This window comes from Acanthopagrus latus, chromosome 1 (genome assembly GCF_904848185.1).
Source record: "Acanthopagrus latus isolate v.2019 chromosome 1, fAcaLat1.1, whole genome shotgun sequence".
In the NCBI taxonomy this organism is placed as follows: domain Eukaryota; kingdom Metazoa; phylum Chordata; class Actinopteri; order Spariformes; family Sparidae; genus Acanthopagrus; species Acanthopagrus latus.
The window spans coordinates 18,435,245-18,461,766 of NC_051039.1; the positions used below are offsets into that span (position 1 = coordinate 18,435,245).

Here is a 26,522-nt window from a genome sequence, read left to right on the forward strand (position 1 = left end):
TGCACATCCTGTGTGCTGTGACCTCTTCCTGTGCTATCACTCGGAAGGAAGTCTGTCTGTCTGCCATTTTGACAGGGCATCCTAAACTTCATAGCTAATTCTTTTTTATTGGGAGATTTGTTCGTTTTGCACTGTTGATCACACATTTGGCACCTCCTGAAACCCCCCACACACACACACACACACATGCACTAATTCTTTTGAGCAGTGTGTGTGTCTTGATGAACAAGGATGGAAGGAATAATTTTACAGTTAATCACCCTCCACTGAACATTTATTTGAATACTTGTGGAGCTAATCAAAGAGCTGGATGTCACATCTTACATCCTCTTCATCATCTGATGTCATGTCCATGTGACAGAGCTGAAAACCTTTGGCAGCAGGCAGTCATTACTCTGTGTAATGTTTGACCTAGTCTGATGCAGGTGATATTTGTTTGGACAGGAAGAGGAAATGGTGTCGTGTTCTTAACTGCCTCCGGGTTCTCATGTCTGTTTTATAGACATTTTTAGGTTTTTTTAGATGGTACCACTGTCTAGTCAATTTCAAGTCAAGTCAATTTTTTTTTTTTTTTGCAGATGATTGCATTTTTTTTGTTGTACATTTTACACAGCATCCCAACTTGTTTTTAATAGTGATTGTACACTATCGATTATTTTACACTCTAGTATGACAGGCGGAATACCTGAAATGACAGAGGAGTGAAGCCAGCCCTCAGTGTTTCATCAGATCAGTAGAATATGGAGAACCACTTCTATGGATGCCTTGATAGGAGACTGCTTTTCTCTGATAACTTCCACAAGCTTTGGTTTTGGGATTGATCTACTTAGCGGTGCTTTGTACGAGCTTTCATCTTTTTTTTTTTTTTTTTTTTTTACAGACCACACACCCAATTACATAAAAGGCTCTGTTAAAAAAAGTCTCAAATGACATTTGCTAATAAATTAGCTTTGCGAACTGTAATCATGTGGTTCTATGGTTTTTAGTTTGCTCACTGAGACCTTACTTTAATAGTGATATGTGGTGGGTAATTTGGATTTGTGGGTAGGACCCATTCCCACTGTGTGGTCTCTGAGGACAGAACGTGGGAGGGGGTGGATTGGCCATGCTTGGATAATCTAAGCTGGTCTTTTTTCCTTTTTTTGTGAGAACTTTGGGTAGAAGAAAAGGGTACAGAGGTTACAGACAGAAACAATACATTTTAAGCATCTCCATTTCAGACTTAGCAAAAAAAGGTCGTGGCACCTACATCTGAATGCTCAGTTCGACCCGCTGCTTCTTGAACCCACCTTTCCTCCACTATTCGCTCACCTCTCCTTTGTATTTGATTGCGCTGGAAATAGTTGTACTTAGTTAAATCTTACCTGTCCAAGTCATTCAGTCAGGATGCGGAACGCTCTGCCCTGATGGCGGCAATCTTGTGCAAGAGATGTGCCTGACTGATTTTGGCGCTCCCCACCGACTGGTTAATCGGATCTTCACACACTGGGCACTTGCATGGAGGAAGTGGAGGGCTGGCACACAGTCTCATAGTAATCAAACATGTCAGAGAGATTAGAGCGAATGCCTCGTTTCACCCACTCCTCTCTGATCGTATCAGTCTCAGCTAGCCAGCACTGTGAGTGGTCTCATAATGCTTTACTTACCACTTCAAAAACCGCTGGAATTAGTGATCACACACAGATGTGTGAGTTTGGGTGTGATAAAAGCAACATTATGCATTACAAAAACAAAGACACACACACAAAAAACAGCCTCAACTAACTAGAGAGATTCACCAAAAAAGCTTTTGTCTTTTGAATTTGAAAGGTAATATTTAAATGTACCCGTGAAAGACAGAATTACTTAAGCAGGACACCAAAATCACAGCAATACAGTTTAGTATAGGAATGTTAATTTTTCTTCTGTCTCTGATAAGGCTAGACGTGGCTCAGGTCACTTTTCCTGGGCCTGACCAGGAGACGACATGCTCACAGTAGACATTAGTTAAATCCAGCCTCACACAGAGATTCTGAACCCGTCACCGCAAGGCAGCACAGCTTTAAGCTATTAACAGAAGAATAGCTTTTAAACCACACAGCGGTGTTTAGCACAGCACAGTACGGTGCAGTGAGCTCTCCAGTCTGTCACTTTGTCTGGGCAAAAACCTCCCTAGCAGTCCACAGTCCTGTGACCGATTAGCGTGCACTGTTTACACACATCACAAGCTAACCTGGTATTTTTCAATCATTGAAAACACTTAGAAGAAAAAAAATGAGTAAATAAATGTTTTCTCTGTGATCTGAAGGGGTTTGTTGTAATAAAATCTTCAAAAGAATACAGTTTTGAAAGGGGAACATGCCTTGTACAGATGTGTTCGCTGTAAGAGTTGTACAGATGTGCGTTGTACCCCATCCCAACCTAACTGTGTTTACTTATATAGCTAAAAGTTACTGATGCCAGATGAGTGTTTTAGACTTGTGTGATGGAATGGTGATTGACAGACAACACAGGCACCTTTTCCATCTACATTTAGTTGTAGGGAACTGTTGGGTGACTTGAATTTGACATTTTAACAGCTGGTGCTCTGCTTTTGGGCAGGAATGGTAATTTCATGGTCTCGAAAACATTTATTGATTTATACAGTGGTGGCAAATTTCAAAACGGCATATTAAAATCATGATTGTGTTTCACAGGTCAACGTTGATGGCCCAAGGGGCAGGAGCCAGTCGAGGTGTTGCGGCCAACCCCTGGCTGGTCAACGAAACAGAGGAGACCAGAGGGCTGGACTTTGGAGAGATCAAACAGCAGCAACAACGAATCATTGAAGGTCATTATACATGATTGAATAAGTGGTAAATGCACTGCAGCTTTTCTGCCTTAACTAACTAATCACTTTATAATTTGCCTGACATTAATTTGGGGTTCAGTTTCTTGCTTCAGAAAACTTTTTTTTTTCTTCCCTTATTTGTAAATCCCCATCATGTAACATCTCTTAATGTGTATGTAAAAACAATGCACATTTCCTTCTATCGGTAAAGTTCACAAAGATAGTTGTGTAACGCACGGTTGAAAGATAACAAGAGCATCCAGACAAATTATTAGTATTATCAGTTTGGGTTATGTTGTTGTATGTTAATACATAAAAGCTGGTTGATATGAACAACATCTACAAAATATATTGTAAGTCCACGCCTACTTTTTTCCCTGAATGCCTCTGATATGACTCGAACACCCAGACGTTAGTTCACCTGACTCCGTGTGACACTTCATTGCCATGTCTCCATTACGGCTCTGGTTATTGTCATTTTGGGATCAGAAATCCCTGTAAAGACAGTGAAACCAAACCACATGGAGGTTTCTAGTCCCCTCTGGGATTTCTGGTCGAGCTGGGTAATGGTGAGCGTATGAACCTGCGGTCATAAAAAAATTCCAGTGGTAGAGTGTGTGTCAAACTTGGAAACCTACAGGGGCCAAATCTTTTCTTTTCCCTTTTCTTCTTTTGAGCTTCACAGTTTTTCCTCTCCACCTTGGCCTGCCGCAGTTATAATAACAGGAGTAAGGCTGAGTGGGGTAAAGTACTGAATGACTCACATGTGGCACCGCAAGCTGAGCTGGACCTCAACAGCCTGTCATTCCTGTTTCCCAAATAGTTGCCTCATTATATCAGAACTACAGCATACTCTTAACTGCTCTCTTTTTACAATAAGCGGGGGATTGCAGCTTCACTTTTTTGTTCATCGTACCCCACCGCTAAATTTGACATAGGATTGAATTGTTGTCCTGCATTGTGTAATCCTGGGGCTCTCACATTTTAGGTCCAACAGTATTTTCTCTCTCTTCGCAGCCCAGGATGCAGGCCTGGATGCACTCGCCGCTGTCATCAGCCGACAGAAGATGATGGGCCAGGAGATTGGCAATGAGCTGGATGAGCAGAACGGTAAAGTTTAGTTTGCATCTGTACATATTCGTCAAAAGAAAATTCCAGACGGATTACACGCAGCAGTGTGAAAGCAATCAGACATACTTGCACCGCAGTGGAACGAGTTGCCTCATGTCACTTGCCGGACAGTGATACTCCCTCACACCCCCAAACTCTGACATTAACACACACGCACACCCTCAAACTATCATTGTCAGTGCAGTTAGGTCGCGACCATGTCTAACAACTTGTCCTCTGTCATGCATCCCACAGAGCAAAGTGACCCCTCTGTCCTTATGCTACTTAGATAAGTAAAAAAAAAAACAGTTTTGTTTTCTGGAAACAGATCTTCTCAGAGATAATGGTACTTTTGAGTTATTTTTGGCTAAATGCCTCTCATCAGTGCAGAAATAGCTTCCATCAGAGGTAGAACGTGCCATACAGACTGGAGTGCATTGCCTCAGACTGTTATTACGCTCAGACAGGCGGTACATGAAATGTAAGACTTTAGGACGATCATCTGTCGACCGGTGAACAATTAGATCCTTTAATGCATCGCTCTCAGACGACTGCAGCAAGTTACCAGGCAAAGGCCTGGGAGTGTCACCTTACAAAGAGGATGTACACCTGTATTTTTATCTTTTTTTTCAATGTAATCATGAGTGCTCTCTCTGGTGTTTACACTGACAGTGAGACAAGAACATGCATTAGTCTGTCAGCTTCTCATCTGACAAAGACGAAACTTCACAGCTCATGATCTGGAGGTCGATTTTGGGAGGGAGTGAACAATTTAACAGATAGTGATATATGATAATTTGTGGAGGCTTAGGCTGTTCTTGTTTTAAAACAAATAGCTTTTGCAACGTTTACACCTGGCATTCACGCTACTACTTTTTCAAAAACCCCCAAACTGAGACTTCTAATCAACAAACTCCCGTGTTCATATACTGATTGATAACATGTTATTTCCTGATTCGTCATGACTCAATCATGTGACATTTTCCCCAGTCGATTACAAAAGATAACTTTGACTGCTAGTGACCTCCAATTAGTTCAACATTACTAACGCCAGGTGTTGCTGACCGTGCTGTTTATGCTTGCAGCTGTTGTGCCGTTAAATTCTGCATTTTGTTTTCTTACTTTTTTACCATTGCTGTTGTTCCTTGTTGTATTTTCTGCAAACAACTGCAGACTCAACTGTCTGCTTCCAATTACACCTGCATGCTCAGTGTGTATGACTGGTCACCTGTGATATCAGTTGGAGACTTTTAATGAAAGGATGCTATAATGCTCATCTGAACACAGACTGTTTTTAAATGAAAATGTGTTGGTTTGAGTTTTGGATAGGGGACTACTGGTCTTTTTGTTAGAGCATGGATACCTGACCTGAGCCCGTCGGGACTGGATGGGCTGGGGCTGATGTCGGGCAAAATTTAGAAATGATGTCAGGGTTTGGGTTGGGTTTGGTCACGTCACTTGATGTACAATGATGCCCTCTTCATGCTCATGCTCACTCTGTACATGTCTGTAAACAGGGTAATCAGGCAAGCTGTAACCATGGTCACAACTGCTGACAGGGTAACACAGACTCAGTTTCAGCTTACACTAACTGCATCAGGCTTCGGTCCATCTCGTTTGTTACATACAGAGTGCCTGCCCAGTTCAGGTTGGGCTCGGTTATTACTCCCTCGTACTTGGTCCGGTTGTCAGAAAAATGCGACACGAGCCGCTCTCAAGTCTTTGCCACAGACACTCTAGAAGGACTGGGTGGACTCTAGACCGTGATGTTTCTGTCTCTATGGCTAGCCAACTTAGACTTACAATAAACAGTCTCAGAGCTTGATTAATTAGTGGGACAGTTAATACCGCTACACTGGGTTGTACAGTTAGAATGAAATGAGTAATGAATCCTAAATCCCAACAGAGGGATATTTAGACTCCATAAAACAAATATTAAGTGTCAAACACATTAAAACGAAAAGACTAGAAGGTTGTTAATTGTTGTGGTGAACTCAGACGAGATTCCTAACAAGCTGTTTATCTGGAGATGTCTCACACACCTACAGCACAGGCAGTTATTGTCTGTTTTCGACCCTCATGACCAGCCTACAGTTGGGAAAAGAAAGGCGTTGTACTATCCTGTAATATCCTGTCTGAGCAGTCGTACCCAAACAAGTCCAGAGGTTGTATAACCGAGTGATCTCGGCATGGAAACAAACGACCTTCCCTTCTGCTGGGAAGTAATGGCAGATGTTTAGTTGACACCGATGGGAGAGGGAACGGGAAAGAAAGGAAAGCTGATTGTTTTAGCCTGCTCTCCTGTTACCGTATTGAACTAGAAATGGATCACTGCTCTAATGCTCCGACTGGCGTGTTTTTCTTCTTGTTTTTTCAGCCTTTTGTCATTGTTTCCAGTAGTATGAACCTGAATGGGTGATGGGAGAGCTGTAACTGAGAATTACAGCAGTTCCACTCCAAATGAGGGAGAAGGCAAATGATTTTGGCCCTGGAAACGATGGCTTGTCACTGCTGTGTTTTGACCCCACATAACTCTTAAATATACATTTGATGGGAACCAAAGTCTTTATTTCTGTAGTGGCCAAAAATATCTATGCCACCTGTGGGAATTGTAATCAGCTCCATGTGTTGATCTGAATCCAAATGTTATATATTTGTAGCCTGCACACATTTCCCCAGGTTTAAGGTAAGCATGTCTGAGTATCATGATATAATAATCCTGAGGTATAAACATGACCTATTGTTTATTACTAAACACATTAATGGTGCATGCAGTGTAACTGGTCCCTGTGCTCATGCAGATGGTTGATCCTCCTCAAGGACCAGTCCGAGCTTTTCACAGTCTCTCCTGGATCTCCGTCTCCACGATTTACAGCCAAGCCTCAGGTCCATAAGGCCTGCTGACACCAGGCAATGATTCACAGGGCCTACAGGGCTCTGGCTTTCCACAGCTTTCCTTTACCTACCCGTGTTTCTTTCCTTTATGGGACCTTTTGCTGCCCCTCCATCTTTCATCTCACTCCCTGTTCTCCTTTGTCTGTTTTCAGCAGTCCTGTATTTTATAACCGTCTTCCCGTTACTTCCATTTCTCTGCGTCTCCTCTGCATCGTCTTATACTGAGTTATTGGAGACATATTTGTTCTTTAGGGTTCGACAGGTTAGAGAATAAGGATATATCATACATGTAGCCGTAGATTACAGAACCTCCGAAATACTTTATCACTGTGTTTCAGCAGTATGTGGAGAAGTTCAGTTCAAAGTGCAGACAAATGTTTGGAAAGCGACTCCTCTTTACAGATGTAACATCCCCGACAGTCATGTTTTCAGAGTCTGTTGGACAAGCAAACCAGCAGGTTGCTCCCTTTCGTCTTTGTCAGTTCTTAACTCTGCCAGTTTCATTTTGCTTTCAATCATATTGGGTTTTTTTTAACACATTTGCACTTTTATTTTGTTCTACCTGCTTTTGAACAATCTCACTGTCAAATATACTGATGGCAAATATTAATTCTGGAGGTGCTATGGCAATCTTCAAGGCACATTTAGAAAATGGTTTTCCCCGTTACTACATGGCATACACACTTACAGTGTTGTCCTGTTGCTATGGTAGTTGTATTTAATACAACATAAAAAGAAGTGTGATATCATTAAAATACGTATGAGGAGACTGAGACCCTCAGCCTTTGCCAACCTAAAGACCCAGCCTCACTGCAGCTCTCTGTGGTGGTTAATTGAGTATTTGAGGAACGTAATTTCTCTCCTTAAGTGTTATATCCTTGTTATCATTGCAATAACTCTACGTGGACTCAAACTACGTTTGTGGTCTGTCCTGGTACTGTTTTTCTTTCTATGAGACATTGAGTCTCAATGAGTCAATGTTGTCTGCATTCAACAAATAAAAATTGCTGGAATGTTTTCCTTCTAGACTTGTGCTTAAATTACTTGGATTATTGCATAAGACAGGTTTGTAGGTGCTGCATTTCTTCCTTGTATTAAATGTCAGAATCGACAATATAAAAAGTAAGGCGATAGTTTAATGTTGTCAGAGAGGCAAGGAAAGCGGGTTTAAGTTATAAAGCAGGAGAATGGCAAAGCTCCTCGTTGATCTTGACAGTTGGCGCGTAACCTTGGCGTCCGACTGTCTTTCTGTCTTGTGGGGTTCCTTTTACCCCTGATCACTGTACTGTAGCACTGTTTTGCTATAAATAGATTAAGCTCTTTGTAGTTTGGCTGCTCCAGTCTAGCTCATGACACAAGTGCAGTGGAGGTTGCAGTCATTTCCTTTTCGGGAAACGAATCCGGCTGAGGTCAGCAAGGAAGACGACCCCTTTTTTAGAGGTTTGGAGATGAACCCAAAGCCCTCAGTTAGTCCTCTCTCATACTTAACTGGATCAAAATGGACTGAAAGCTAAAAATGAGTGTGCAGACGGTTTACCTCAATTTCAGCCTCTGTTTTATGGCTCATAATGTTAATCCGTTGCTCACTGAAGATTTTCCCTGCTTACTTGCCAGTCATAACAAAAAAGACAAATTCAATCGTTGTTGTTAGTGGGTTAAAATTAGTTCAATTATGTGCTGTCACCAAGTTTTTTTTCTTCTTTTATTTCTACCATGTTACTGAAGATTAGTATATTTTCGTTTCCACATTAAACGTTGCAGAAAATAGTCTGGCACATACCAGCCAAAATGGCTTGCATCAGCAGTAGACTCTCTTCCCACCAAGAAAGATCAACATTAATTTCCCCTTTTATTAGTGTTGATATTTCTCAGATTGTGGCCTGGAAGAATGACATCATTCGTCGTTGATGTCTAGTACTTGTGAGTGACAGACAGTGGCTTCCTTGTTAAAATTGCTCAGTTTTTAAAGGGGACAGCAAGAGTTTGAGGCTGTCTTATTTGTCAGGGTTTTATGGCCGTCTTATGAATTGGATTTGACTGGTGTATTGGTGATGTGATACTGCATCTCTGACATATGCCAAATTGTGTAAAGAGATCCTGTCTGAAGTGGCAGTGATTGAAAACTATGTGATGGAGACAGTTAGGGACACAATAACACTCAAAAAAGGGACATTTTCAGGTGTATCTCTTTGCTCGAGGCCTCTTCAAGGTCAGGCATTATGCAGTGAGGATGGAACAATGGAGTTTATTTATATTCAAGCAAAACTCAATCTGCTCCTCGGATTCAACTGATTAAAGCCACTGTATTTGTTGGGTATTTGTCTCCACCTCCAAATCTCATTTTGATTAGACCTCTGACAGCTCTAGCAGATGTGTTCTGACATAAACTATCACACCCACTGCTTCCCCCCCCCCCCGATAATAAGTCTTCGGGCTGCTTGGTATTACTTTGGCAACTCATATCTTTACTGAGAACACGGCAATAACCGCACTGTGTATAGTATATCTGGGACTGGGAGAGAAACAGATCCTCATTGTGATTGAGACCTTCTGGAACAAATTTTAGATAGAAAAAAAGGATGTGTGTTTTTTTTTTTTACCTCAGCAGCTTCCAGGCTGAATCTTGTGTCGTCTGGTTACAAGCCTTTGCTTATTTAGCAACCTTTTCTTGCCATTCACCTTACACAATTATCTAGAGTTATTTAGCACAGAGTGAACTCAAATACAAAAACACTGAAAATACGATCAATATATAAACGAGTATAACAGCGCTTCTGAATTCTTGAACCTTAAACCCTTATTCACAATAAATAATTTCGTTTTTATAGGGAAGGCAAGGTAGATGTTGATTCCAGACTTTGTCATTGTTTTACCAGTCTTTGTGTAATGCCTTGGGGTAACCCAACATAAACAAGGGAAACTATTGGCCGTTTCCTTGTAATGAATATAAAAGGCCTGCTTCTGCCAGCGGGAGCCTCTGTTTCAACAAATTGAACACAGAGCAATACCTATTACATCAGTAAGCCAAATTCTTCTGGCTGCTTTTGTAATTGTAATGAAGTACTTCCCCCTTTTTTGGACTTCATGTGTCATTTGTGGACCCCTTTTATTAGAACACATGGCTGACTCAGTTAGTGACCTTTTGGTAATTGGAGTGTTTTTAAATCACTTTGTCAACCAGCCTGATTATTCTTAAAGTATAAGTGTGTTACTTTCCAAGTGTCGTCTCAGTTAGTCGGCCAGCCGCTAAAGAAACAGAATTGGCTTTGCTCCTATGATGGACTTCTGGCTAATAATTAGATCACTGATTTGATTTTGCGTCAGCAGAGGGCCCCGAGTTGGACGACACTAATGACTTCCAAATAAACAGTAGAGTGAGAGGAGACAGGCACTTAACTGCTGCAGCGCAGTGACATCAGCAGCCGCCCCAGAGAACTCAGGCCGCTGCTTGCTGCTGCTTTAAGAAACCGCTCGGTGAGCAAATAAACCATACTAATGATGGCACTCGGCAGAAATTCAGCGTCGTAAGAGTTGTAGATTGATTTATTGTTTGCTTGATTCGCTCCACTTGAAAGTGAGGCTGGTAGTAGTGAGTAGTGTTTTCCAGATGGCATGGAAATGCAGAGAGTCGTCATGTGATGTTCAAAAGAGTGTTGTCATCAGAGGAATGTCGAGCTTCCAATGAGCCACATCATTTTGTTTGACCAGTGGATCGGCTGGCTGGTCTTTGACTTTGTGAATTATTGAGAACTTTAGATGATGTCGGGACAACCCACCCACACTGCAATATTGTTTTGTCTCATTTTTCATGAGAACATGGCAAACTGCACAGCAACTAAGCGACTCAGAATAACTAATGTAGGTATAGTTTAGACATGCATGCTGTCTCTTTAGTGTACGTGCATTATTATGACAAGTAGAGCTGCGAATGAGGTTTATATACATTGTTCTTTGTTCCTTCTGTGAATGTTTTTTAAATGAAATGAACTAGAAATTTGTGACAAGAGCCCATTTACAGGTAATCAAATCCCAATGGGGTGTATGACAGTTGATTATTTTGTCTAACCAAGAATTAAAAAGCAGTCAGTATACAAAACACGTGATATGAAAAGGACACAAAACATTCTTCAATTACTGTGATAAAGTTATGAATATCGTCTCATGTCAGTGCCCATATTTCGAAATTTTCTGGGATTGATTAACAGATAATGATATCATAAAACCATCTATTCTGATCTAGCTTTGTTTGGTTTTCTAAGCAGGTAATTGGGAACTGTAGATTAAGTTTCCAATTTGTGACTCATACACAAATGGTATTTTTAAATTCTTTTTTTTTTGGACTGCAATTTCCCATTTACTTTTTTCCCATTTCATGTTTCTAAGTGATGTATTAAATTGGTCCAGTATTGAGTGAGACCGCTGTAGCCAGCAGCTACAACAGGCCAACATGCTGCAATGAAATCCCCATACGCAATTCCACATCGTCAAAGCACGTACACATTGTTTGTTCTTGCTGTTGACAACGGAACATAAAACATAGGAAAAAACGGTTCCAGGATGAAAAAGTTACCCCTTAACTACTTTTTGGATATCACACAGATTATTTGATATTTAATCAAAGTGCACTCTTCACGCTTGTTGAAGATAAAAGTGGTTTGTGGGAATGTGAAGCAATGACAAAAGTTGGCCAGATGAAGATGTGCCTCAAGTCACCAGGCCAAACTCCTCCTGTGACGTGTCCTAACCTGGGTACAATCAATCATGAGTCCTTGTGTCCTTATTTCTCTATCCATCCATCTCGGCATCCATCTCTGTCTTTGGCCTGTTGGTGTCACACTGATAGAGTCTGGGAGAAGAGGGGGCTAACAATGACACGAGGGACTTGGGTCACATCAACCACTGCCAAGCTGCAAGGAAATTAACATTTTGGGACGCTCAGGAAAACATCTCAAGACATTTCATCAATCATGCCTTCTTTTGTTTTCTCAGTGGATTGGTGCCCCCTTTTATCAGTCAGAAAGTGTCTGTTTAGACTTTCGTTTTTCTTCACCGTCTTGAAATGCAGCCGGTTTTTATGTCCCTGATTGTTTTTTATGTGTCTTCTCTTGAGAGTTTCAGATGGATGTCAGAAAAGTGCACAGAACTCATTCTGGCTTTGATTGTTTCAAATTTCTTCATGGTCATGTAATGGCACCATAATCAGTGACTGATCTGAATGTGAAAGTCTTTGGGGTGGACTGAACAAAAAAATCTGTACATTAAGAGGTAGCCTGAATGTTTCCTTATGTGTTTTTTTCTGAATGAATGCCTCCGTGCCAGTAGCTCATTTTTCATCACACACTCACTTTATATTTAAAAGAGATGTTGTTCAATATGATTATATTTAGTATTGGTTACTAAGGTGACACCCCATATACAGTTAAAGCATTAGGACTTATTTATGTATGGTAGAGTAGTTGCTCATGTAAAGCATAAATACTTTTCAGAGCCAAATTATTTTCTGTCTCTAGACCATGCAGCCATTGACTGAAATATAAAAGATTGAACACTTTGGTTCCAGTTGTGTGCCCGAATGTCATAGCACTGTTGAGGAGCCTTCAGATACTGAAAAACAAAGTTAACAATTCTTCCAGCATTTACTTTCCTGTATTTTTTGTGCATCTCTTCTGTGCTATTTTTGGCACCAATAATCTGACAGCAGCTTGACAAGAATGTGATCACACATTTCGATCTGAGTTTGATTTCTGAGATCTAATTTCTTTTTTTTTGCGGCCTGGTTATTTGTTTGTTAGTAGATGGCAGATAAATAGTTCTGTTAAGTTAGATCTGTGTTGAAAATATGCAGAAGGTATAGAGAACATTGGATTGCGATCATTGTGTTATTGCATTTGAAGACAATGCGCTAGATATGATAAGATAATCCCAATTTCATAGACCACAGTGATTCATTTCTGGATCTTTGTCTGTGCTGTTGTGTAAGGGATATTAAGCACATTAGGACCTATTCACCCCACAGCTCTGTGGATCAAATGATCCTGATTCAGCATGTTTGTGGGAGCTGATGTTTCTTTTGGGTGTTTTTACCTTGAAATGGCTGAGGAGAAATTTCCCATTTGCATCTGTTCAACTCACATATTGCCTGCTTAAGCACAACACTGGTGCCATCACACTTCTCTAAGAAACAATTAGAAAGCAGTTGATTTTGCTGACATTTTTCTTTTTCCGGCACATAAATTGTATAAGTGACAGCAGACGCGTTTGTTCTAAGTGCTTTTGGCATCTCATTTTCAAGGCACAGGATAGTTTGGTAGTTAGATTTTTATGGAGACGTGAAGAGTTCCTGACTTCATGAGCAAGCAAATAAAGTCATGAGACACAGCATTATTATAACTACAGTTCTAAAGATAAAAGGTAAAATAATCCGTCCGTAACATTTATACGAGCCCATGACGGTGTATAATCAATCTTTTGACAGAAACTGCGATGGAAATCGGACCGTGGAACTGCTCAAACTGCACAACAGCTGACTGAACGAAAGCGAAAGTGGTGCTATCAGTGTGTAGTGTGTATACAACAAAATGGCTAGAGCAGAGAGCCCTAAGAGGATCCAGACCACTTTTGCTGCACTCAATCCACTACCTTTCAATGCTGATAAACAATAAACTCTTCAGTGTTCAAAGTCTTTCCTTTGCTAAAGAAGCACTTCATAAATCCATTGAAAATAATGCCTTATGGTCTGTAAAGTATCCGATACAACTATAAACGAAAAGAAGAAATATGTTTTGAATCTAGAAACAACCTGACTTCACTAATGGCAGGTGAGACAGCTCAGTTGTCGGATGCTTTTGTCTTAGTATTAGGGACTTTGACGATGTCCGCATATTGAAATGTTTAAGTATGTTGCTGGCTCTCTCTACTTCCAACCCACTTTATAGTTTAAAGGTAGCGTCGGGGCTAAAAGATTTGTAAGACCACCTTTAAACACTGAAGTTCACTGTTAGTCTCACCTTCACACACCTCTGTCCTTCTGTATATAATGCAGACGGACACCGAGAGAGGCCCAATATACAGAATGATGCAGGAGTGAGGTGCGGTCAGTCCTGCTCAGCTCATCTGCAGACCCGGATCACATCCAGATGTCCGCCAACAGGCCTGTGTAGAGACTGGGCGAGGTTGTTTCCCTTCCACTCCCTACTCCATCCATCCTCCACAACACGCACAGCCACCAAGCTGGCAGTCGCAAGCTTTTTCACAAACTATCAATTGTGCATTATCCCAGAAAACACGTACGCTAATAAGGAAGGAAAAAAACATCTAGGGAGGTATGATTTCACTGGTTCTTTCCCAACACCGTCTTTAAAGCAGAGGATGACACAACACTTGGAAACAAACACCTCTCGAGCTGTGTGTGTTCTTGAAAGGGCTTGGTCTTATTACCATGTATTTGAGTCATCCGTCTTTTTAATACTGTCTTAGTGGATATTAGAGGGGGTTTAGCCAGCATTATGTGTTTTTACCTTAATACCGTGATCAGCAATCTGTACAATCTATTATCGTCTATTACATTAATCTTAGGTTTTGGATTGGGTCATGATGAATTATTTGAGAAAAAACGTAATTGACCGTTTGACTCACTATTACTTATGCTTATTATTCTACAGTTCATTCAGCTGTGGCTTTTTCATATTTTAGTTTTTTGAGTTATTGCAGGGTGCCTGGGGCCATGGTGGACGTATGACATGCTACTGTAGCCAGATACTTAACTCACTCGATCAGGGATGCTGAGTAAGGGTGCCGCAGCCCTGTTATTGTCTGCCTTTCTTTCACGGATCGTGCTTGAATTTCTACTGACTGTTACAGCAGCTACTCCTAGCTCCAGCTACTAACTCCTGTTTGAATTTGTTTGGAGAAGCAGCTGATCATTTACAGAGTTTTACATCATCACAATCAGAGACAGCCGAATGCAAACACAGTCTTTTAATATTTGCCCAGAATCCCCTCTCAATATAACACTACCAAGATAGAGTGCACATTTGGTCGCATTATTGCTGCATTGTTACTAGTATCCTAGTATAAGAGAAATCAAGATTTCGCCATTGGCCAGCAGTGTACAACACTGACTGTGTGGAAATACATCAATCATTTGAAGAAAATCACACACAGATATTTCACAGTCCATTAGTCAGCATCACTTCACAGGATTACCTGCTCAAAATGTGGATGTTATGATTTGACTGAATTTTGTTTGCACAGCCAAGCCTCAGCCATGTTGTTTTTTTTTTGGTTGAGCAATTGCCTAGTTCATGTGGTATGTGTACAATTTAACGGCAAGCTGATGTTGATACTGTGCTGTAATTTCTCCCTAGAGAGTTCTTGCGGGTAGATTGTCCAAGGAAGCACATCAGCCGTATGTGTTGGTGGTATTGGTGGTTGGGAACCTCTGCAGTTTCAGCTGCCAGTTCCTTTGGCTCTGGGCAAAGGATTCCCTGCCATTTAATGGTACCTTAGACTGACTCAAGCTTGGCCCGGCAGGTTCCTTTTGGCTAACGCAAGTGACAGCGGGAACAAATCTCCTCCTCTGTTTATTTAATTGCTAACCGCGCCGGTTTGGAGGCCACGTTCAAAGGGCCGGTGTGCAGAGAGCTGCCTCGCGTTCCCCTCAGCCTCAGGGTAGTATGGGTCATCCCACATAATGAGTGGAAGGACTTACTTTACTAAGTCTGCCTCAACCAAAAGCCAGCACGTGGTTCCCATTTGAGCACAGGGGGAAGATTGCACCTTCATCTGCTGTGCATTTTTATGTGTTTATGTGTGTGTGCAAGTGCACATATATACATCTGTTATTTAGCAGCCTGCACCGGGTGTGTGGGTATGTGTGTGTGCGTATGCTTGAGAGTGTAAGTGCCTTGTCTGAGTGTGAGATCATTGTGTTTGTACTGAAAGTCTACACCACATGTCCAGCACATGTTGTCAGGTTGCGACTGGCACACAGGCCATATTTATATCTGCATGAGGAGCTCAGAGGCCACTGGCCTGGCTGAGTTGGGATGGAGTCTGAGGTAGATGTAAGTGCAGGACCGCACACACACGCAGAAGAGAGACACGCCAAGCTCACATTACAGTTTTCATGAGCATTTGATGTTTGCATACACTTATTTGGTGAAAACTGCACTGGCAACTTTAAACTTTTATGAATTTAGAATTTTTCTTCTTCTCACTTTTCCTTTCAAATATTTGCAGAAGGTAACTATAGTCACTGTGGTACACATTTTAAACATGGCAAAATAGACCCTTCTCTTGTAGTTTATAGCTTTGCACTCATGCTTTTATTGATTTATGGAACTGTTATGTGATTTTATGAGTCTCATGGGTGTGAATTTTTTTAAGCCCTAACCAAAGAAAATTCGTATGTCACTACAGACAATAACGTTTCTTAAATCTTTAATCTTGAGTAGACATAACATACATATTGTTGTTGCTTTTGAGGGGTATTTGACAGGAGGTGTTTTAAACTGTAGCTGTCTACTTACCTTCAAAGTAACACTGCACTTATCTATCCACTTAGTCACTGTTACAAGCCTTAAATCATGTTACAAAATGTCACCTTTCTACGACAAAAGCTTTCAAGTGAGAAACGCTTCATGTCCCCATCCATCTCATCTTTTATCTGATAAACCTGCATGTATGCAATCAGACACAATCTATAGCCCCCCCAGCCTGGGTATGCCTCACAATTTAAAATACCTTATGTATTTGTGTAAAATGTTGATGTCTGTTTGACGTGTTATGGACACATGCACAGATCTAGTCTGCTTGGACAAACGCATGCTTCTAGAAAGTCTTTTGATCTGTTATCTAATCATTCTCATCTGTTTCAAACTTGGCTGAAGACCAGCCCCCCATTTTGTTTCCGTTTTGTTTCATGTTCGAGACAGACTATGTGGTGTGCTTTAGTGTGGGCACAGACCTGCACCATCCAGACCAGCGACACGCATGCACACAATACAATGTTCGGCGTTTTTAGAAATTATGGAGACCTGAGACTGGTGGACATTTTTTTTTTTCATAATTAGAGTAGAGTTTTATATTTGTTATATGTTATAATATATACTGTGTTATCAGACTACTGTCTCTTTCGGTTCCAGTAAACATTTTCAGCTGTAATTTTCCCTGATTAAGCATTTGGCTCATTTGCATTCATGAAATGGAATTAAAATGGGGGAGAATCATGAGTTGAAATCTGTCTCTCATGCAGCCCATACATCAACCCACTAGTGGGCAGTAGAGGGTGGCAGTGGTGGCACACTATTTGTGGTCTTCAGCGAAAAAACGCTCGGTATTTACACCTACCAAGTGGAATGATTAATGGCTGTGTGCTCTCTCTTCCGTGGGATAGATGTGTTATGGTGGTGGAGCGATCCAAGTATAGGGCGGATGAAGATGGAGTCACAGGATCTCACACAAGATTTGTTAATTTGTTTAATTCCTCCAAGGAGGTTGCTTCTTCTCCTCCAGTAATCAGCACCTCCTCCTTTTTGCTCATCAGCGAGAGGAGCTGTGTAATTACATGACAGCTGTAGGTGCAGCTGTTTAAATGACTGCAGTTTATAGTGCACCACCAGACTTCCTAGCTACACAGAATGGTGAAGAGACTTTGTACTGCAGTGTTGCCGTGTGTCGTTCATTCATGGGTCTTGTGTGGGGAAAAGCATGCAGCTACTACACTCATATCCACGCTAATGTGTGTGCAACTGTGCAAATTCATGTGGTTTTATTCTGTGTCTAACTGTCTGTTCATTCAGCCATGTTTTTCAGCTCACGTAGCCCACAGTGAAGCATGTGGGCTTGTTGCGTCATATTTTTGATGTTTGCTTAGTGCCCTGCATCACTCCTAGCTGTCCTCAAGCTATGTGGGAGGCTGTTTCCTCTCAGTATGGGAAGTTGTTTCAACCACACTGTTGGCCAAACATTTGTTCTGGCCTCCATGAGTAGAGAGCAATTACCCTAAATCCACCGCATACTCACTAAGATTTTCAGCAATTATTGAGCATCTCATGTGCCATCCCGGTAAGCCATCCCCTTCTCTCCGTTGTGTTACTGGCATCAGTGTATTCCGTATTTATGGGTCAGGCTGTAAAAAGTTCAAAATGTCACTGACATAACGGTGAACAGTACCAAACATCTTATTTCTAGTTCTAGAATATAATCAGGACTAGGTATAGAAATATGTAGGATAACACATGCACGTCAATGTAATGTTGAGCCCTTAGCAACTAGGGCTTGGGTTTGTATTTGTATGTGCCTTTCTTTAGCCCTTGTCCTCATGTGAGCACATTGTGTAAGGAAAGATGGCTCTGTGAGGTTTGTCCCTTTCCTGCACCTGTTGTTTTTTGGGGGGGACTCGCTTTACAACACAGTGTGAGGAGAATGCCACTGGCCAGGGGATTATCAGAATCTGTGTAAAATGTACCAGAAATGTCCCGCAACTGACTCTGTGCATGGTGCGCTTGTCTGTGCGCCATGTTTCCCTCATCACCGATTCATGCGCTTCCTCCCATTTCCGACCACTCTCTATTTCTGTCTGATGCACTTGCAATATGAGAGTAACCGTCACTACAAAAATTTGCTTTCGTTATGTCATATTTCAGCCAGCTGCAAATGCTGAAATCTGGTGCAGCTTTTGGGAGAACACCATTATACCGCTATAAAACTATAGGATTGCCATGACACAACAATGATATTCAACGATCTGATAACACTTGGATCGTATTTGGTGCGTGCTTGAGCAGGCTCACTTGACCTGCTTTTCATAAACCGCTTCTTATTTTGACGCTGCTGATAGACCTCTCTATCAGACGTTCCTTTTATAAGGACTTTGAACTTAAGATCCATATTGAAAGAGTTCTCAAAATGACCCTCATGCTCAGTGCATGATCCAAAGTAAAGTCCACTGACAGCGGCCAGATTTGATCCCACCTTATCTGAGAATTTTCCAGTCCGAACAACAACAACAGCTCTGTGATGTTTCATGTTCCGCATGCTCACTGATCTCCAGTAGATAAATACCAGCTGGCCCTGAACTCACTTTTCTGCAATAAAACATCTCTATCAGAGGTGATCCAGCCCTTTGTTTCCTACTGCTCCCATACTCCCTCTGAACAGCAGTGTGAAGTAACACTGCGGGGGTTGACTACTCCTCAGTCTGGGATGCAAATGTTTGTCGGAAGCGTGTCATATCCGGGAAGTATGTGCCTTCGTCTATTTGCGTGGCTGTTAGGGTGTGCCTGTCTGTAAGATGCTCATAGACCAGAGTGTATCCACGTGTGTTTGTGTCAGCGTCTGTGCATGGGAGCGCATGTGTCTCCATGCGTGTGAGTGCATTATGAGTGAAACGGAGCCTGGCATAAAGATCAAAGTCCCCTCCATAACTCCTCAGTCGGTGAGTCGGCCAGCCAGCGTATTGCCAGGAAGCTCCACTCACCATGGGGGGATGCTGAGTTATAAGAGTCAGATCATTTCAATTAGAGCACAGTTGTTCAGTTAGTGAGAAACTTAGGTCCAGAACAATCAGGATGACAAATACGTAATGTTATTGAGAAACACCCATAGATCAGTAGAGAGGATATTTTACACAATGAGCCGAAAATATCCATGTTATTTTGGTTTTCATACCACTGACACCAAAATGTGCCAAGTCTGCTTCTTAGACCGTGGAAGCAATATTTTCAGTCATTGTTGTCATTTACATTTTCTAAATTCTGATTTCTGTCACAAAATTATCCAAATTTCATATTCAATAAACTTAAGTCATCCTGTAGACAATCTGAAGCATGAAATCCTGATTAATCCATAACTGTTATCGGCTTTTTTATTATCACTGAGTTTATGAACTGGTTTGGCAGACACTGGATTTCATCTCTGCTTTTCGCAGATGATGTGGTCTTGTTGGCTCCTTTGAGCCAGGACCTCCAGCATGTCCTGGGGAGGTTTGCAGCCGAGTGTGAAGCGGCTGGAATGAGAATCAGCTCCTCCAAGTCCGAGGCCATGGCTCTCGACCGGAAGAAGGTGGCCTGCTCCCTCCAAGTTGGAGGAGAGCTCTTGCCTCAAGTGGAGGAGTTAAAGTATCTTGGGGTCTTGTTCACGAGTGAGGGAAGGATGGAGCACGAGATTGACAGGCAGATCGGTGCAGCAGCCGCTGTAATGCGGTCGTTGTATCGGTCTGTCATGGTGAAGAGAGAGCTGAGTCGAAAGGCGAAGCTCTCGATTTACCGGTCAGTCTACGTTCCTACCCTCACCTATGGCCATGAACTTTGGTTCATGACCAAAAGAATAAGATCCCGCATACTAGCGGCTGAAATTAGTTTCTTCCGCAGGGTGGCAGGGCGCTCCCTTAGAGATAGGATGCGGAGCTCTGTCACCCGGGAGGAGCTCGGAGTAGAGCCATTGGTCCTCCACATCGAGAGGAGCCAGCTGAGGTGGCTCAGGCATCTGTATCAGATGCCCCCGGGACGCCTCCCTCGTTCCTGGCAGGTCCCGCCGGGAGGAGACCCAGAGGAAGACCCAGGACATGCTGGAGTGACTATGTTGCTCAGCTGGCCTGGGAACGCCTTGGGATCCTCCTGGAAGAGCTTGAGGAAGTGTCTGGGGAGAGGGAAGTCTGGATGTCCCTGCTCAGACAGCAGCCCAAGTATATTTGGCAACACATTTTAGCATTTTTTAATGCCGTCCGAGAGAACGATGCTCGCTCTCCCCCTCTTGTCTACTGTCAATCACACATGCTATGCAGACAGAAAGAGTCCATGTGGTGTTAGACCCCTCCTGTAAATGCACTGGGTATGATGCAATCTTTCCCATTTAATGTAGGCCTACTTATAAGTTTGTTTTTACAATCATGTAAATGCGCCTGGTTATTGTGATGTCGCGGCTCACCTGCTAGCATGACAACTGAAATGTGGGTGAAAAGAATCCTGAATGTGAGGTGTGGTGTTTTGGTCGACTTTATAAAACTCACTGCTGACGAACAAGGTAAATACAGTTGCTGGCAGAGAGGAAATAAAAAGGAGTGGCATGCCAGTGTGTATGCATTCAGGTGGAAAAATAAAGCAACAATGTGTAACATTAACGCAGGCAAACTGTTGAAATCAGAGATAGCTGATTTTAGAGTATCATTGTCAGGTGGACAGTAAACCAGTTATTCATTGGTGTTGATGCTAGCTGTGGAAATCTACTGGATTCTGGGATTCCCTGTTGAAGATTAAATATACAGTATTGTGATTAGTAGAATTTGTTTCTTCAACCAGACAATTATTCACTCAATGATTACATGGCCTACTTTAAAAGTAATTGTTTTTTTTCCTCTGACATGAATGGCTAAAATAACTTTTTATAGACATTATTTTGGTGTTAATGAATCGTGTTATCATGTAATGGCAGCCCTGTAACCAGACAGACAGTACAGAAGAGAAAAGGGTTACTGTGCCAAAATCAACTCTGCACTTGACTCTCATGCAATATGAATCGCCTCCAATCAAACCTATTCCGTTTCAAGTTTTGTATTCGCTCTAACTTCTCAATGTGTCACCCCCTCCTGGGTGTCCTCGCTAATGAAGTGTGATGGTAGTGATGAAGTGTAACAGCGGCTGGTTTGGAGGTGCCGTGCCAGTGACAGGGTGGTCCCTGCCTCACACTGCTGCTGCTGCTGCTGGCACCCTCATGCTCATCACGCACACATTGTTCGGTGGCACCTAGCCATAAGAGGGGTGACGGTGGAAATCCTGGTTGTGATCAGACTTCTCCTCATCGCCGTTGGTCGTTGCGCTGTGTTTTCATATTTGCAAATCCTTGTTTTCATTAATTCTGAAATGGCAGAGTGTGACTTTACTGTATTTAATACACTGGTAACTTCAGTTCAGGTTCATTGCATTTACTTTTCAGTGATGCAGTATAAGATGATACTGGGGATTTCTGGCAGCCCCACACAGATGTTACTCCTTTTCTCTTTCAAGGTGTATTTATTTATCTGGCATCTGACAATACGGGTTTGATCCTAATTAATTGTGCACACCCTACTGATGGTTTCCAGCTGTCTTGGACAACCTATTATGGTCAACACATGCCCAACCATCTTGATGACATCTCTTATTCTGCTGATGAGGTTTTGTTTTTATTCAGCCGGTATCATAAGATGACAGCATGACTCGCATGCACGATGCTCATCATTTCTAGTCTTTACAGACTCGAGCTCCACAGGTTGTTTAAAAAAGCTTGAGTGGTTTTCTCGTCATGCTTCTGAAAAGGCCCATACTTCCTCTGTTCATGGACAGATTAAATTATTCTGTCAGTGCTCAGCGATGCATTGGGGCATTTTAGGATGGGCAACTAAAGAAGAAATATAAAGATGAATAGATTGACTTAAAGCGTCATGTTGGGCTGAAGGAAACAGCGTAGTGTTATCACCATGACGGGCATTTTTGACATGCTAATAATGTTCTTAAAATGCTTTGAATAGAAAATTGGTCTTAGTACACTGGTTGCACTGCCTACATTTTATTTAATTTGACCTGCTGATATCAAGTCGCACCGGCATGACCAATAAAAGTTTTTATCCACATGTAACAGACAACAAAAATAGTTGCACCCTGGAACCCTGCATTACAATTTGTAGGAACTGCTCTTTAGCTACTGTGTGTTGTAGTTTCTGTGCCATTTTGAATCACAATCTGCCATGTCATGCGTGTATATGCATGTGTGCATTTTCTGTATGTATGGAGAAAAACTAATGGCATCCTCCAGCAGAACTATGGTGGACTTCATTCCCATAATTCACAGGCACCTCGTCTTTGGAGTCTAGCAAGTACAAACCCAATGGCCTGTACGTGCTAAAACTGAACTTAGTGTGGAGGTTTTCTTCAATTTATGTGCTTTTCTTTGAAGTGTGTCCTTTCAAATGGAAGCTCAACTTTGAGAAATTCATTCATCAGCTTGTCATTCTTTTTGTTGTTGTCTTGTGGGATGATGGATCTGGGGGTAACCGTAGCAGGGTTAGGGAGGTGAAACTGTCCATGGACACACAGCCGGTTTCAGTTTCAAATTGGCACACAAATGTTTGGGATTAAGGCCGGACATGTGACGGCCAAACAGTATGTAATGATAGTCAGAGTGGTGGGTCAGTACTGGTCCAGTCTTTTGGTAAGTTTACACCTCTTAAAGTCCTCTTGAGAGTCATTGCCAATACTGTTCTTTCAATATTCAGAGCTGGAAGTCTACTTCTTTCCCTTGTCAGTAGGTTCTCCAACTGGAGTGGTAAAGTTACATTTATTCCAAAGTTTATAAAGACGGTTCCAACACAAAGTTTTCACTGAAAGAATGTGTTGCCACCATAGAATGATTAAAATATAATATATTGTGATCACTGGCACGTTACCCTTGCATAAGCAGCATAAAACAAGACGTTTATCATCACTCATCTACCCTTGAGGGAGAAAAGGTCTAATGATGCAATAAAGAATATCTTACCCCCAACGTGTTGAGCAGGGGAGCCTGTCAGTCCCTTTGCAAGGAAGCAGAGATTCATTGGGGCCAGTGGGGCCCGATAGTGTCCAGCAGTGAGACTAATCTGTACACATGTGGCCGGCACTTCAGAAGGCCAGATGTGAGAAGGACAAATTGTTTGTATGGTGATGCCCTCGCAAACCCTTCCCACACATGTGGCCAAATTTGTTCAGAGAGACACGATAACGGGGAAGATGATGAGAAAATATGGAGTTAAATGTGCTCACAGGGCAGAATGTATAGCATTATTCACCTAAAGGATGGGTCAATGACTTGTGTAATTGGAATCTGTGTTTACATATACATCGCCATAGATCTGTTCCTATCTTGGGATGTTACCTGTTTTGGGGATTTGATACATGCAAGTGAGAAAATGGTCCGTGTAGCCTACATAGTTTCCAGCGGCAATAATATTGCTGATTTCTCCATCTTATTTGCTCAAGTGGGCATTTCTGTGTATCATATTCCTATTGCATTTCAGAGGAATGTTACTTAATATTCATTGATTTCTTCAGTATCAGGTTAAGAAGGGTCGGCCTCTGGGTGAAAAACATCATGACTTTTCCGGAATTGTTGGTGTTGGACAAGACATCACAAATCAAGTCATTAACTATCCATCACCGGTCTGAATATTTAAACAATGATGGAAAGCCCATTATGAAAAAATAAACTGACATTTTTATTGTTGTGCTAGAGGATTGTAAGGAAAAGAAAGTGGCTTTGTTTATGTGTCCTCGCTCCGAAAATGTCATCTTGGTAAAACACATTTTTAGGATTCTGCCTATATAGACATTCATCATCTGTAAACATACATGCACACTTTTGTCGTTATTGCATGTTTTGGTTCTTTTTGTTTTTTTTGGCAGGCATTCAAATGATTTGTTGGGTTTTGCACCCAGTTTAAATACTGGTAAAACGCTGAGGTTTCTAGTGAAACTCCCCCTAATCCTCACTTTCCACAGACCCTCGGGGTGAGCTTGTTTACAATAAGCAGGCAAAAAAAAGAAAGAAAAGAAGTTGAAAGAAACTCTTCCAAGACTGTGCAACTTCTTGTAAATACCATAATTGCCCTGAGTTGTATCATCACGCTGAGTGCCTCTGTGTGTGCCAAGTGAAGTTCCAGTTACATCCAGAGATGTGTGTGTTTTGGTTGGCAACAAAGCACTACCCTCTATACACAGTCAGTCACACCAGGGCCAATTGGTAACAGTTGTGGTCGGACCCCCCTGCACTACAGCAAGGGATACAAGATGAGGACTGGGTGAAATAACTGTCTGTCTTTACTTTCCCCTTTCTTCCAAGTCCTCAGGAGAAATCATGTCGTGAATAAGCACAACAGAATTAGCCCCACTGAGTCAGATTGTGTTTAAATCGGTGAGAAAAAAACAAGCATTTTCTCTGTGCGCTATGCCTGCTCTGGGAATGAGTCCTACAATAACACACAGAGTTAATACAGCACATCCTGGAGGCACGCTGGGGTGTCACTGTTTATGGCAGTGCCTCCACCACATGCACACACACACAGAAACCAAAACCGCCACTGCTATAGCCTCTATGAAGATGAGTCAGCAATTTTCAAGGCCCGCGGCGGATATAGATCTGGGGTGTGGGAATTTAATCATTAAAATAGAGCCCGTCTCCCAAACTACTCGCCATGCCCGCTGCGTGTGGGTGTTGTGTTTGCTGTCTGACTTGAATTAGACTTTATTATGTCATGTGAGCATTTACTTTAAAATGTATGTATAGGCCTCTTGCTCGAGTTGCATTCAACCTATGTAGAATCCAGCGAATATCTGTAAAGGAATGGGTGAAGATTCTTAACTGTCTTAATTGCACAGTCACAAGCATTGCAGTGATACTTGGCTACCTGTCAGGATCATGTCCTCAGGAGGAAATTCCACACAGGATGCTATATTTGCAAATCCCTGTACCTTAACATGTCTAATAACTCTCTCTGTTTAGTGAACAGTAATTTAAACCAACTGACCAACATACTATTATAGTTGTAAGCTGGGCCTGTTTGTTGTCGTTTTTTTTTTTTTTTGGCCTGACATTGTTTTCTGTTATCCTTGTCCTCCCCTTGCTTTTGTCAGTCTGGATAATGTATCATAGAACTACAGTTCTTCAGAGACCTTGGATCTGGCTCGTTTTTCTGTTCCAGTTTTGAAAGTTGATTCAATTGGTCCACTAATCACTCAGTGAGGTACCTTATCACCATTCTTCATATCAGTTCTGATGAAGGAACTGGGCTGACGGGATCAGTTTTACTTCTCCGTGTTGAGCCTAGCAACACTGGAGATGGGCCCTCTCCGAAGTGGGACCAAAACGTGCCTGCTCCACCTCAAAGCGGGCTGCAGTAACATCTCTCAACTGCAGCCAACCCATGACGATTCCTCTTCTGCCTGCAAAAAAAGCCTGTGTTGTGGAGCTTAATTAGCGGCCACAGATTGCAGTGCATTGCAAGCGCTGAGCTAAGAGAAGACAACAGCTGTGGGGACTATTGTGTCTGTGTGACACCTTCAGTCTGGCTATGAGGCTGATGGGTGGGAATTCTGTAAACACCCAGAAATTAAGAAGGGAAGGCTACATCTGCCCGTGCACACCCTGGACTAGTATACCCAAACTGTGAGAGACTTGAGGCGTTCAGTGGCCCTTAAGTATTCCCTTCCGGTCCGCACCTCGGCCACCAAACAATCATTGAGTCCAGACCAGCAGTTGCCAATCCTGTGGATAGTAGGTGTCTGTCTGTGGTTCCACATGACGCTGAAAGCATTGATGGAAAAACACCTGTTAACTTGTTGACCCCCATTGGGCAGGATGGTCATGAATTGGGCAGGATGGTCATAAAAACTGCAAAGTTTTGGAACTGAAATGAAATGATGTTGTAATTGCGCAGAGAGTCAGCAGAATGAGGGAGTAGGTGACGTCATATGAGAGCAGCATCTGTCTCCTATTGGTTGGTGTGTGGGCTCCTGGGCGCTCGTGCCTCAACACAGAAGGGCCAGGTTTCATGTACATTGTTTTTGTCTTAATAAAAGGCACTGTTGGTAGTATTTAGAGGTTACTATGTGCTAATATGCTCTGGGAGAATTTGCTACCTAGTATTCTGGTGAAATTGAAATACGTTGATAATAACATGGACTTTGTATGCTTTTAT

At 42.1% G+C, this 26,522-nt stretch overlaps 2 protein-coding genes across 3 annotated transcripts in view; one reads left to right on the top strand and one right to left on the bottom strand.

The window, feature by feature from the left end:
- LOC119026695 overlaps nt 1-26,522 on the bottom strand; it is a 1,024,654-nt gene that overhangs the window by 247,708 nt on the left and 750,424 nt on the right. The window lies entirely within an intron of this gene.
- The window catches only part of stx8 (syntaxin 8), a 42,180-nt gene that overhangs the window by 2,632 nt on the left and 13,026 nt on the right, over nt 1-26,522 (top strand). The window contains exons 5-6 of the mRNA XM_037111602.1: nt 2,676-2,809; nt 3,827-3,919. Coding sequence (XP_036967497.1) covers nt 2,676-2,809; nt 3,827-3,919 — 227 coding nt within the window. The remainder of the gene's footprint in view (nt 1-2,675; nt 2,810-3,826; nt 3,920-26,522) is intronic.